We start from the raw sequence: 14,368 nt of genomic DNA on the forward strand, positions 1-14,368 counted from the left end.
TTATTTATTTGAAAGTCAGAGTTACAACCGGAGCTGTGCCGATCCAAAGCCAGGAGCCAGGAGCTTCTTCCAGGTCTCCCATATGGGTGCAGGGTCCCAAAGACTTAGGCCATCTTCTACTGCTATCCCAGGCCATAGCAGAGAGCTGGATCAGAAGTGGAGCAGCTGGGACTTGAACCGGCGCCCATATGGGATGCCGGTGCTTCAGGCCAGAGCGTTAACCCACTGAGCTACATGCCAGCCCCTGAATATTATTTTTTTAAATAAGTAGTTTTTAAAATATTTATTTATTTGAAAGGCAGATATACAGAGAAGGAGAGAGATATTTTCCATCTGCTGGTTCACTCTCCAAGTGGCCACAATGGCCAGGGCCGAGACGATCTGAAGCCTGGAGCCAAGAACTTCTTCCAGGTCTCTCACGTGGGTGCAGGAGCTCAAGGACTTGGACCATCTTTCCCTGCCTTCCCAGGTGCATTAGCAGGGAGCTAGATTGGAAGTGGAGCAGCTGGGGCTCGAACCGGCGCCCATATGGGATGCCGGCACTGAGGGCAGAGGCTTAACCTTCTATACTACAGTGCTGGCCCCATGTATAATCTTAAAACAGATGTTAAACTTCATAAATGTTTGAGAAACCCATCATAAAAATCATGTAATGGCTGAAAGCACACACTTTGAAGTCAGAAAGATGTGAGTTCAAACACAGACTCCACCAAGCATTCCTTATATAACCTGAGAGTTTCTTTAACTTCCTAAAGTCCCCATCATCACTGGAATCATAACATCTACTTCATAGGGTGGCTGTAAGGATTAAATTAGATAATATATGTGAAGTGTCTGGCATATAGCAGGTATTCAATAAATGGTATCTTATTTTTCTTATTAATTGCCAAAAGTATGGCAAACTTAAAGGGGGTATTTTTCTTCTTGTTTCATATTACGTTCCTTGAAGTTCGGCCCCCAAATCTCTTTTCAGCCTTAACTCTCATTCCACCTCTCATATTTTATTCTCCAGTGACAAACATTAAACTACTTTTTAATCCACACCCTTCCCCCAGCATATATGTTTTTACATCCCCAAGCTTCTGTCCACTAGTTTGCTACAGATGGTCTCTGACTTAATGATGCTTTGACTTATGACTTTTCAAGTTTATGATGGTGCAAAGGCAATACACACTCAGTAGAAGCCGTACTTTGAATTTTGATATTTTCCCAAGCTGGTGATATATGCAATAGGAAACTCTGAGTTGTACACAGTTCCCAGTCAGCCACAAGCTCACTGGAGTAAACAACCGACACTCTGCAGTGTGTTATGCTGCTAAACTAGAAGGGTAGGCAGGTTAGGTGTATTATATGCATTTTCGACAACAATATTTTCAATTTATACTGCGTTTATTGGCAAATAACACTATTGTAAATCAGGAAGCATCTGTAGGTTGTCCTTCTCTCCTGCCAGAGCTAATCTCTCCTCTGTGCTCTGACAGCACATACCACCCCCAATACACACACGCACACGCACACACCAGACGTCTATCATCACTTACCACTTGTATTATTTTGTCTGCCTACACATCTGTTTTTACAGCTAGAACATGAGTTCTTGGAGGACCTGGACTATGTTTTATTTACCTCTGAATCCCTACTAACACCTTACTTGGCAGAGGGCAAGCAGAAAGTAAATGACTGTTGAATGACTACATCTGAGAAGGAGGTGTCCCTTCTACTCCCTTGTTGCTCCACCCAGAAAGCCACCAAGTCTGTCTGGAGAGGGGTCTGCTCTGCTCTCTGAGTTTTGTTGCTGAGAGTCCCTCCATCCAACACAGTGTGTGTCAACAAAGCAAAGCTTCACATAAAAGAGCCAAGGTGGCTTTGCTCGGTGGGCCTTCCCTCGCAGAGGTATGCAATATATCAATAACAAGCTGGGCTTGTATGCAAATACACAGCACCTCTCTGAACTATCTGGATTTTTTCTATATCTCAATTATATTTGCTCTTGATCAACCTGGGTATAGCATGCAAAGCTGTACTGAATTATTAACAATACTGCTTGAGAGCAAGAATTACCACAAGGGAAATGTCAAGGGGACAAAATCTTGAGTTTAATAGTGCCAAATGCCACGAAGGAAATACTTCCACTGAGCCCTCATCCCAAGGTTATGCAGAAAGATAAAAGGACTCAGGCAAATTTAGAAGCAAAAGGCCCAGCAATTCTCAAAAAAAAAACACAAAACTTAAATAAACATTTACGGATCTAATATATTTTTATCAAGTTTAACATAAAATAATTATAAACAATAGGAAAAATTATAAGTGCTGTAATTAAAAAACAATTTAGTAGGCTATAAGTCTACACAATGCAGATGAAATTTCCTATTCTACTACCTCCTCTGGCTTTTGTCCAAGAACATTTTTTAAAAAGACAACGAAGAAGAAAAAAGAGGGAAATTAACATATTCAGAGGATTGGCTGTTAAGAGAAGAAATGGAGACTCTATCAGTCTATGAGAGTTCAAGGACCCTACCTCTGTTCTGCTGGTCTTGTCAACGACCTCCCCTCCCTCCACCAACACTGCTTTCATCTCTGACCTTGGGATCCTTTCAGGAGCCAAGGCTACAGCCTTTAAAAAAAATTCTGGAAGCTACAGTAGAGAAAATACTGTCCTCCCCATTTCCCCCAATCATGGGGTCCCATGTAAGACCTTGGAAACAGAAGTTAGTTGTCTGCCCTTTGCTCCTAATTGATGTCTGTGGCCCCTGGAGGAAATTTGAAATATATGGGAGTCCAGTCTGTATGGACTCAGGCCAAGTGTAGCTCCACTAGAAAGAGGGCGGCTCTGACCCTGACTGCCATCCGGGCCTGTAACTTGGTCACGAGACTCTTTTTTTTTTTTTTTTTTTTTTTTTATCTTTTATTTAATGAATATAAATTTCCAAAGTACGTCTCATGGGTTACAATGGCTTTCCCCCCCGATACCGTCCCTCCCACCCACCACCCTCCCCTTTCCCACTCCCTCTCCCCTTCCATTCGCATCAAGATTCATTTTCGATTATCTTAGTATACAGAAGATCAGCTTAGTATACCTTAAGTAAGGATTTCAACAGTTTGTTCCCACACAGAAACATAAAGTGAAAAATAATAGATGATTTTTTTTTAAATGATGATGAAATCAGATCAGACCTATTGTCATGTTTAATCCCAGTGAGAGTCAAGTTGGGAATTGATAGTTTCTTTTCTTTTTTTTTGTATGGGCGTCCAGCCGCCTCCTCCTTCTAGTCCCGCCGGCTCTCAAAACCGACGCACTGTGGATTCCGCTAGGAGGCACTTTGGTTTCTCCCCAAGAACTGACTGAGCGGCGTAGGCAGGGACTGTTGGACGCCTGGGGCACAAGGTGGCAGTATACACTGCTTTATTTCAAAAGTCACGGGCTTGTGAATGAAGCAAGCTGAACAGGGGGGTGGAGAGGGCTGACTGAAATTGAAATCTAGTTGAGTTTGATATTAAAACGGAAAATCTTGAATATTTTTTCTTTGGGGGAGGAACAAATAATTATTGAATCCTACACACTGAAAGTATTGCAAGTCTCCGAGTCCTGAATTACCCTTAAAGTTTGCCACTTGCCCACCCAGCACATCCCTACATCTCACAAAGCTGGGGTACGACCCAAGGCACCAGAGTGCCTTGCTCTCTCCACAGATCTGCCCTTTCACTTTACCTCAGTTCCAGAACCATCCGCTCCTCACTCAGAGCCCCTAAGCCTAAGCTTCCAGGTGTGCTGTGCTTTACTCCTCTCCCCAATCCCCTCAGATTCTAATTTTCACAGCTTTGAAAAAGGGTAAGGACAGGGGATGATCACCGCAGGTGCCAGATGGGGTTCAGAAAAAAAAAAAAAAAAGCGGACAAGAAAATGGAACAAATTTGGGAAAACGGGGGAAGATAAGTGAAGTGAGGAGAACGCGGGGTTGCTGGAGTGAGGGAAGTCGGGAAGATCAAATGAGCGAAATGAAGGCAGAAGGAAGAGAGAAAAAAAAGGGAAAGGGGGAAAGAGAAGAATGAGGAACTAGAAGACAGGAGAAGAAAAAATTACCAGAAAAAGGGCAAAGAGAGGAAATGGGGGGCGGTGCCGCGGGTAGAGGAAATAGGCAAAGGGGAAAAAAGGAAAAGATTTTCACAATGAGAGAAATCAGCGAGAAGGAAGGAGACGATTGAGCGGAGCGAAAAGAGCAGAGAGTTGAGGGAAACCTGCCGGGAAGCTGGCATTCCGGGAAGCCGGGCCCGAGATCGCCTCAGACGGGGTTCAGGGAGGACTTGAGGGAAAGACGGGAGACAGCAAATTGGGGGAAAAACAGATCGGGAGGAAAGACAGTAAGTGAAGAGGGTGAAAGGGACAGAAACTGAGAGTTTGAGTGTGCTTCCGTGAGTTTTACGTAAGACGTTTATTGGGTACTCCCGATGTGTGCCTGGCGCCCTCCGACTCTCCGCAGAGGCAACCGCACTCTTGGCAACCCCTCCCCGCCATCGAAAAAAAAAAACGGCCTCGTGGAGGGTGGCAGTTAGGGCTACGATCCGGCGGGGTGCTCGAAAGTGGCGTCCCTCCTGCAAGGGCACCCATCCCTGGTGGGACTAAAGATATTTTCCCTCTTGTGGAACTCGAGCCCCGAGAGGCCAGTGAACTAGGGTGGCGCGATGGCCCGGGGGCGGCGGGGGCGGCGGCGGCGGCGGCGGCGGCGGCGGCGGGGGCGGCGGCGGCGGCGGCGGTGGCGTTAGCAAGTGGCGCGGCGCGGGGAGAGGGTTGAGGGGGGGAGGACGCTTGTCAATTTCTGGCATAGGATGCGCCGCGCGCGCTGGCAGAGCCCTAGCTGAGACGCCGGGCACGAGGGCGAGGGTGCTAGCCGCAGCGTGGGTGCTAGGGTGCGGGTGGGGAGGGGCGGGGCGGGGCGTGGGGCAGGATAGAGATCGAGATCGCGGCGGGGCTCGCGCCCGCCGGGGAACCAACGGAGGGGCGTCCTCCGCCGGCCCCTCCGAGGTGATTTACACGCCGTCACTGCTCCGCGCTGGCTCCGGGTCGTGCAGATCCCTCGCTCCCTCACTCATTCTCGGCTCCTGCCACCGCGCAGCCAGCACAGCCCCAGGGAGCGGGAGAGCCCGAGAGCCAGGGAGGGAGGGAGCTCAGGAGGGAGGGAGCGAGGGCGCGCCCCGGTTCTCCCTCTGCCCTGCTGCCCGCCCTTCCTGCCGCCGCAGGTCCGCCCCGAGTCCCGCTCACACTTAGGAAACTTGGGACTGTGCTGGGACCGCGTGTGGCACCCCAGGGGGGCGGCCCCGGCCTCAAGAGGAGGGGGAGGAGGAGGAAGAGGAGGAAGTGAGCCCGAAGGATCCGCTCAGAGCTGTTTGTCCAGCTGTTTGTATTCGCACCCCCGGCACTACAACCAGAAGGGGGCCGAGCCCAGGGTGGCTGGCTTGCGGCGCTCATTTCCAACTCTTCTCACAGCTTGTCTTTTCCAGGCACCCTGGAGTCCCCTCAGACCAGCTCGGCGGGTGGGCACCTGCCAGCCGCCCCTGAAGTTTCAGAGCAGGCGACCCCCGAGTCTGGGAAGATGGCCCAGCCCAAAATCGAGTGCCGCTCACCTGTCGGCCTTGACTGCTGCAACTGCTGCCTGGACCTGGCCCACCGCAGCGGGCTCCAAAAAGGCAGCAGTGGGGAGAACAACAATCCGGGCAGCCCCACAGTGAGCAACTTTCGGCAGCTGCAAGAGAAACTGGTCTTCGAGAACCTCAACACCGACAAGCTCAACAACATAATGCGGCAGGATTCGCTAGAGCCCGTGCTGCGAGACCCCTGCTACCTGATCAACGAGGGCATCTGCAACCGCAACATCGACCAGACCATGCTCTCTATCCTGCTCTTCTTCCACAGGTGGGTGCCTGGGCAAGGAGGGAGGGGGGACGCGGCCCGGCTCACCGCAGCCTCTGCTGGACCCTCATCTCCGATCACAGGCGCAACCAGGAAGTTCAGGAGGGGCCCCGGGGAGATCAGGTTCACGGGCTCCCGAGCATGACCGGACCTGGAGCATACCTGGGGTACTGTGCTGCTGAAGGGAGGCCCCGGCAGGTGCGAGGCTATATTGAAGGGTGCCCGCCGAGGCTCTCCGCGGGGGGCGCTGGGGCCCAGGAGGTGGGCAGAGCCCAGAAGGCTTGGAGGAAGCTAGCCCTCCTCCCTCCTCAATTGTATACATTCCCACAGCCCCTTTGGCCATTCAGCTGGTGCATCTTCCTCCAGGGACTCAGGTTCACCGTTCTCAAAAGCCCATGTCTAAACGTCCAAACTGGGAGTGAAACTGTGAGGGCTTTTAAATTAGAGTGCCCTGACGGACAGTGCGCAAGTAAAATGTCAGGACAAATTAAGCTGCTGTTGCTGGTGGCAGCAGGGGAGAGGGAGAGGGCGAGGAATAAGAAAAACCAAGAGAATATTTTGAGACTCTGGATTAGGGGACCCCACCCCCTCCATGGTTCAGAGCCTTCAGTTTCAAACGTAGGCTAAAAGCAACTCTAGGGAGCATCCTAGGACATCTATTTGAGCACCCCAAGAATTGTGTGTGGCGGGAAGGTGGATAAATCCATGTTCTTGCAGCAGACTTGTGTTCAAGTACAGGGCAGACTTTCTAGAAATCCTGCTGGGGAGGCAAGGAAGAGAGAGGGGAGGGGAGAAACACAGTGCTGTCCAGAGGCTGAGCTGCTCTCCTGAGTACTACTTAACAACAGAGGCACTTTAGAGGCAGGAGAAGCAACTTCAGGAAAGCCAGCTGTGAGATTTTTTTTTGGTATTCTTAGCACCATTGAGACAGGGCACCGGGGTATGTGTGTCTGGGGGTGGATTTAATTCTTGCTCAATGACAGGTTATGTAAGAGAAAGACATCCCCACTGTGGGAGACCTGGGTTGTTGTAGTACAAGTTATGGCTCTACCTTTCTGTATGAGCCTGAGCAAGTTGCCTGATGTCTGGGGTCTCTCTAAGGCTCCTTCTGGTTCTGGGAGTCTGTAGGTCATGGGCAGGTGTTATGCCCAAAGTTATAAGAAAATTCTGAGCTCTCGTAAGTAGGGAATTTTAAAAGGTACTGAGAAAAGCAGGAGCTCCCCTCACTTAATTCTTAGAGGAGGTTACCTCCTTTGTCCCAAGCCAAATCCACCATCGCATTCCCCTCGCCCCAGCCCCCAGTGGTTCCTGCAGAGACCCACAAGGCTGCGGACTTCGTTAGTGTCCTTTTAACAAGTTGTACTTCTCGGGTGTTTTTCTTTTTTTATGCCACTGAAACCCTTTGACATCTATTATTTCACTTTAGGCATCAAATTATCTCATTGTCTAAAATAAGCCCATCCATGGATGAAACAGGTTTTGAGGGAATCTTCACTTTTAGTGAAAGATTACTACCCGTGTATTCAGCCCGCAGACGCTGAAACCCCACGGAGCGAAATCCCTAACAGGCTCCTAATGATCAGCTGGGCTCAGTTGGAGAGTGGCGGGGGAGGGTGTCGGGGAACCCCGGAGGGAGTGCCTGTCGCATTTCATTCCCCCAACTAAGAAAGACTCTGTCTCTGGCTTTGGCGTGAGATGGGGTGCCTTCTCTGTTTCTGGGCCTAGGAGGGTCGGACCCTGGTGAGTGAGGTTAAGGCTGAGAACCTGAGATCAAGGTGTTCACATGTGCCACACCTCGAGAGCGTCCTTGCTGTTTGGTTCTCTTAAATGGAGAGACCTCCTTTGTCACCTGCTCCACTGACACCAGTTTATTGACGCTTGGTTCTTGCCAAAGCAGGGAAATGCTACAGGGGGAGTGGGTGGAGGACATTGAAGGCCTGGGTTCAAGGAGGGGGTGAACTGTTGGAGTATGTGTGAGCACCCTGACTCCTGGGGTCTGAGCAACTCAGCGTTCCAAACCACTGAGGAGTAAACCAGCAAGCTAAGCTGTCAGGCTTCACTGAGGCTGGGGAGTGACAGGGTCCTGTACTAACAGCCTTATAGTTTCGGCAGGACGGCTTTCTCTCACTTTCTGTGACAACCAGGATCTCAAAGACTGCAGATTCTGAACACAGTTTATTTTCCAGAGTGTCACGCTCAGTAGCGAACTATGAGGCCGTTCTTGCTGGTCATGGGGCTTCTCTAGTGCCCAGAGCGCCACAGCTTTCTCCTAAGTGTACATTTATTTTTTTACTTTACATAATTCCCTGGGTTTCTATCTTCACACATTGTTTTTACTCCTATTTCATCTAATTATTTGACATTCCAGGCCCCTGTCTGGGTGTCTTATTCCTTTGTCCGCTTTTTTAAAGGCTAACACCCACTGTACACCCCCTACTCCTCACCTCCCTCTTGCAGACCATTCCCCTGCTTCAAGGGCTCTTATATGCTTAGGAAGAAGGGCAGGCCACATGCTTGAATTATGTCTGCTTTGTCCTGTCCCTGGCTTCCCATTTAATGCTCTTGGTTTCCTTGGAACACAAGAGTGTAAGCAAATCGAGGGTAGGGTTGTGTTTTACTTGCTTGATTTTCCCTCAGCATCTACTTACACAGTCAATATTCATTCAATAAAGATATTTTTTGTTGAATAACTACTTAATTATTGGTGTAGTCCCATGTAAATATTTTTTAAAGATTTATTTATTTATTTGAAAGGCAGAGTTACAGAGAGACAGAGTCAGAGAGAGAAAGAGAGAGATCTTGCATCTGCAGGTTCACTCCCCAGGTGGCTGCAATGGCTGGAGCTGCGCCGATCTGAAGCCAGGAGTCAGGAGCTTCCTCCAGGTCTCCCAAGTGTGTGCAGGGGCCCAAGGACTTGGGCCATCTTCCACTGCTTTCCCAGACCATAGCAGAGAGCTGGTTCGGAAGTGGAGCAGCCAGGTCTTGAACCGGCGCCTATATGGGATGCTGGCACTGCAGGCAGAGGCTTTTCCCACTATGCCACAGTGCTGGGCCCTCCCATGTAAAGATTGTACAACTTTAGTTTTGTCTATCAAAATCATTTTTTTCAGTTTTAACTACGTGCAGTAACTAATAGTATGGTGGAAGTCCTGATGGACAGTACTGTGCATACTCGTACAAATCAGTGGTAATGGGCATGTAGCTTATTGGTTATGTAAGTGGGATTTCTAAATTGTTGGGGAGAAGTGTGTTTTTTTTTAAGATTTATTTATTAGGGGCTGGCACTGCTACGTAGTGGGTAAAGCCGCCACCTGCAGTGCCGGTGAGTCCCAGCTGCTCCACTTCCAATCCAGCTCTCTGTTATGACCTGGGAAAGCAGTAGAAGATGGCCCAAGTCCTTGAGCCCCTGCACCTGTGTGGGAGACCCTGAGGAAGCTCCTAGCTCCTGGCTTCGGATTGGAGCAGCTCCAGCCATTCCGGCCATCTGGGGAGTGAACCAGCGGCGAACTCTGCTTCTCCTTCTCTCTCTGTGTAACTCTTTCAAATAAATAAATATTTAAAAAATTATTTATTTATTTATTTATTTATTTGAAAGTCAGAGTTACAGAGGAGAGACAGAGGCAGAGATAGAGAGAGATCCTCCATCCACTGGTTCATACCCCAAATGGCCGCAACAGTCAGGGCTGGGCCAGGCTGAAGCCCGGAGCCAGGAACTTCATCTGGGTCTTCCATATGGGTTTAGGGGTGCAAGGACTTGGACCATTTTCCGCTGTTTTCCCAGGCGCACCAGCAGGGAGCTGAATTGGAAGTGGAGCAGCCAGGACTTGAACTGGCACCCATATGGGTTGCTGGCACTGCAGGTGGAGGCTTTACCTGCTATGTCACAGTGCCAGCCCCGGGGAGAAGTGTTTTAAAGATTATCCCTTTGATCTTGTGTTATGTAGCTAATAACTATGAAGGATTAATAGTTAACTGTTATTGCACATTTCCAATGTGTACTAAACGTATCTACATAATCTCTAATATTTATACCAATCTGATGAAATGGATATTATTATAATCACCCATTTTTATTTTATGAAGAAGGAAAATGAGGCTTGAAAAAATTAAGTAACTTGCCCGGTGCCTAATAATGAAAAGCCGAATCAAGACTCTGGAGAACTGAAATCAGTTGGAGTGTATGAATGGTCTATGAAGAAAGAATTGTTAAGAATAATGAAGAACTAAACGAACACTAAATAAGTTATTAGAACGCTCAAGAATTTCCTATTAAGCAGAGGTAAATGGATGCCCAGAATCTTTCCAAATGGTCAAAATGTCCTTGTTAAGTAGAGGGACCAATCATTCTGGTCCTAAAGCATAGGACTCTGGGTGCGCAAACTGCAGTTGGTCCAGGGAAACTAGGATGGGTCTTCACCCTATTATTAGGAGATCTCATCTTGTCATGTGTGCTTCCAACACTAGAAAACTTAGGAGGGAGATAGAATATACTGGACAGACAGCTGAAGTTTCTTTTTCTAAGGTTTATTTATTTTGAAAGGCAGAGCAATAAAGAGAGGGCAGGAGGGTGAGGGGAGACAGAGGGAGATCTTCCATTCACAGCTTCACTCCGCAGATTGCTACAATGACTGGAGTCAAGAGCCTGCAGTTCCACCTGGGTCTCCCAAGTGGGTGCAGGTGCCCAGGTATTTGGGCCATGTCCTGCTGCTTTCCCAGGGACATTAGCAGGGAGCTGGATCAGAAGCAAGGCAGCCGGGACTGGAACTGGCGCTCCAATATATGATGCTGGCATCGTAAGTGGCAGTTTAATTTGCTATACCACAACCCTGGGCCCCTGAAATTGCTGATTTATTTTTTATTTTTTTAAATGATTTATTTTTGTTTATTTGAATGGCAGAGTGACAGCAGAGAGAGGGAGAGAGGGAGAGAGAGAGAGAGAGAGAGAGATCTTACATCTGCTGGTTTACTCCCCAAATGGCATCAGTAAAGCAAGGAGCCCAGAACTCCATCCAGGTCTCCCACGTGGGTGGCAGGGGCCAAGCACTTGAGCCATCTTCCGCTGTTTCCCAGGCTCGTGAAGTTTCTAAGTTAAATGGAGCTATAGGACCGGTGCTGTGGCATAATGGGCTAAGCCTCCACCTGCGGTGCCGGAATCCCATATGGACTCTGATTCTAGTCCCAGCTACTACTCTTCTGATCCAGCTCTCTGCTATGGCCTGGGAAAGCAGTACAAGATGGCCCAAGTGCTTGGGCCCCTGCACAAACGTGTGAGACCCGGAGGAAGCTCCTGGCTCCTGGCTTCACATCAGCTAGTCTCTGGCTGTTGCGGCCATTTGGAGAGTGAACCAGCAGATGGAGTACCTTTCTCGCTGTCTCTCCCTCTCCCTGTAACTCGAGCTCTCAAACAAATAAATAAAATCATTAAAAAATAAATAGAAAATAAATGGAGCTACAAGGGCACTTCAGAAATTTTGTAGAAAATGGAATTTTAAGATGGGCTTATTTTGATAAAAAAAAAATTGTAGGGAACCAGCATTGTGGCACAGTGGATAAGCTGCTGCTTGCAACAGTGGTATCCTAAATGGATGCCAGTTTGAGTCCTGGCTGCTCCATTCCTGATCTAGCTCCAGGCTAATGCACCTGGGAAAACATTGGAGGATAATCTGGGTGCTTGGGCCCCTGCCACCCATATGGGAGACCGTGATAGAGTTTCAGAGTTTCAGACTCTTGGTTTCACCTGGCCCAGCTCAGCCATTTAGGCCATTTGGGAAGTAAACCAGGGAATGGAAGATTCTCTTTCTCTCTCTCTCTCTCTCTCTCTCTCTCTCTCTCTCTCTCTCTCTCTCTTTGTATGTGTCTGTGTCTGTGTCTGTGTATGTGTATGTGTCTGTGTCTGTGTCTGTGTGTACATGTGTGTGTCTCCCTCTCTCTGTAGCTCTGGTTTCAAATAAATTAACCTTTTTGAATGTGAAATCCATGCATATGAGAGGTCTTTAAAAAGTTCATGGAAGGGACAGGTGTTGTGGCACAGAGGTTTAAGCTGCCACCTGCAAGGCTGGCATCCCATGTCTGAGCACTGGATTTGAGTCCTGGCTGTTCCACTTCTGATCCAAGTCCCTGCTAATGTGCCTGGGTAGGCAGTGGAAGATGGCCCAAGGAGTTGGGCCCCTGCACCTGCATGTGAGACCCGGATGCAGCTCCTGTCTCCTGGCTTTGGCCTCTCCCAGCCTTGGCCTTTGCGGCCATTTGGGGAGTAAATGGTTGGAAGATCTCTTTCTGTCTCCTCTCTCTCTTCTTATCAAATAAATACATAAATCTTAAAAAAGAAAGAAATAAAAAGCTTCCTAAGTTGAAACTTAAAGGACCTTCATTCTCTGACCTGCAAAATGTAGCAAGCTGGAGTGGCAGTTTGGCAATATTCTGTTGTGACTGTTGTAACTTCGCAATTTTTTTTTAAGATTTTTTCCCCCAGTACTTCCTAATGAGCTGTATTCTGCCTTTGGCCTCAGAGCACACCTGCCCAGAATGTTCTGAAATTCTCTGAATCTGAATTCCCTTCCAGCTTGAAAAGCCGTAAAATTTCACCTTTAAGCTTCTAGAGTGGCACTAACTGGTTCCCACTCTTTCATGCTCAATAATAACAATAATAGTAGCAAACTTTTCTAATTGCTCTGTATGTGCTAATTCATTTAATATTCCTATAGAGCTGATATATAATGATGAAATGGAAGGATCCAGATTGACATCAGGTTTTTAAGAAATTTTGGCATAAGAAATCATTTGTGTGTCTTTAAGTGAATTGTAGAACTAATGATTGCATCTTTACATATTCCTCACTCTGGCTTCCAAGGAGGTAGCCACTTGTATGGAGTGATTTGAAGGGCTGCCTGCTATAGTGCCTCTAATAATACTATTTAAGACTCAGCTCTCTGTCCATATTCTGTGGAAAGCCCCTCTCCCATAGCACCACTGCTATGTGGACCACACCGTGAGAAACCTTGAATTAGATTGCAACCCTTTGTCAACTAATTTACCGTTTGATTTTGAGGATGGAATTCTTTGTTGTAAAAAGGTTTTGGGTTTCTATTTGGGTAAGTCTATCATTCTTTGCCTTTGTAATTTTTGCTTTTGGTATCAAGCTTTGAAAGTCCTTCCTTAGCCCAAGGTAATTTAAAATAACTATTTCCTGAGTGTCTAGTGGTCTGGATTAAGGGACATTTTCTGTTACAAACACAAATGCATTTTCAAAGTTAATATTTATGGTTTGGATACCTCATGAGAACCCTGATATGTAAATTATGTAAATTATCTTTAGCTAAGGCACAGATATGAATTGCATGTGTTATGAGACTAGTATGTGATGGCCAGTCCTTTCACTGGTAAGTAAGCCTGGTACCCTATCCAGCATCTACTATTGTGTGTATGTGTGTGTGTGTGTGCATGCGTGCATGTGTATTATATTATTATATGTGTCTATATTGTATTTAATACATATATGCTGGTAAAATATATATATTACATAAAATTACAGCCATTTTTAAGTTTACAGTTCAATGACATTAGATAGATTCAAAATACTATTTAACTATCAGCCACTTCCAGAACTTTGTCATCATCCCAAACAGAAACTCCATTTGCATTAAACGATAACTCAGCCTCTGGTAACCTCTATTCTTTTTTTTTTTTTTTAAAGATTGATTTATTTATTTGAAAGGCAGAGTTACACAGAGAAAGAAGGAGAGGCAGAGAGAGAGAGAGGGGTCTGTTTTCCATCTGCTGGTTCACTCCCCAGCTGGCCGCAATGGCCAGAGCTGCACTGATCCGAAGCCAGGAGCCAGGAGCTTCTTCCAGTCTCCCACACAGGTACAGGGCCCAAGCACTTGGGCCATCTTCTACTGTTTTCTCAGGCCATAGCAGAGAGCTGGATAGGAAGTGGAGCAGCCGAGACTCGAACGAGCGCCCATATGGGATGCCAGCACTACAGGCAGCAGCTTTACCCGCTATGCCACAGTGCTAGCCCCTGGTAACCTCTGTTCTACTTTCTATTTCTATGAATTTGCCTATTCCTGATAGTTCATATGTGTGGCATCTTAGAATACATGACATTTGGTAGCTGGGTTCTTCCCCTCAACATGTTTTCCAGGTTAAACCATGTTGTAGCATGCAATAGTACATCATTCCTTTTTATGATTGAAAACTATTCCATCATATGGATATACCACATTTTATTGATTTATCCATCAGCAGACACTTGGGTTGTTTCCACCTTTGGCTACTGTGAAGAACATTGCTATAAACATTGGTATATAAGCATCCTATTGAGTTCCAGCTTTCAGTCCTGTTGGGTATACACCTGATGATGGCATTGCACAGCACCTACTGTTGTACACAGTTTTGTAGTCTTCTGCTCATAGACCATACACATGTAGTAATTATCATGAAATGAGCAAACATCTGTTTTGT

The 14,368-nt window shown here is 47.3% G+C and overlaps 1 protein-coding gene across 15 annotated transcripts in view; it reads left to right on the top strand.

Moving 5' to 3' along the window:
• The first annotated feature begins 3,682 nt into the window (after positions 1 to 3,682).
• TSC22D3 (TSC22 domain family member 3) overlaps positions 3,683 to 14,368 on the top strand; it is a 69,352-nt gene continuing 58,666 nt past the window's right edge. The window contains exons 1-2 of one of the 15 annotated variants that reach the window (XM_070067462.1): positions 3,683 to 3,764; positions 5,497 to 5,908. In XM_070067462.1, coding sequence (XP_069923563.1) covers positions 5,589 to 5,908 — 320 coding nt within the window. In that variant the 5' untranslated portion in view covers positions 3,683 to 3,764; positions 5,497 to 5,588. Of the gene's footprint in view, positions 3,830 to 4,157; positions 4,360 to 4,424; positions 4,659 to 4,788; positions 5,236 to 5,482; positions 5,909 to 14,368 lie in introns of those variants that run through there. The other 14 variants (XM_070067459.1, XM_070067456.1, XM_070067457.1 and 11 more) reach the window with 14 other exon arrangements.

Source organism: Oryctolagus cuniculus, chromosome X, assembly GCF_964237555.1.
Source record: "Oryctolagus cuniculus chromosome X, mOryCun1.1, whole genome shotgun sequence".
Lineage (NCBI taxonomy): Eukaryota > Metazoa > Chordata > Mammalia > Lagomorpha > Leporidae > Oryctolagus > Oryctolagus cuniculus.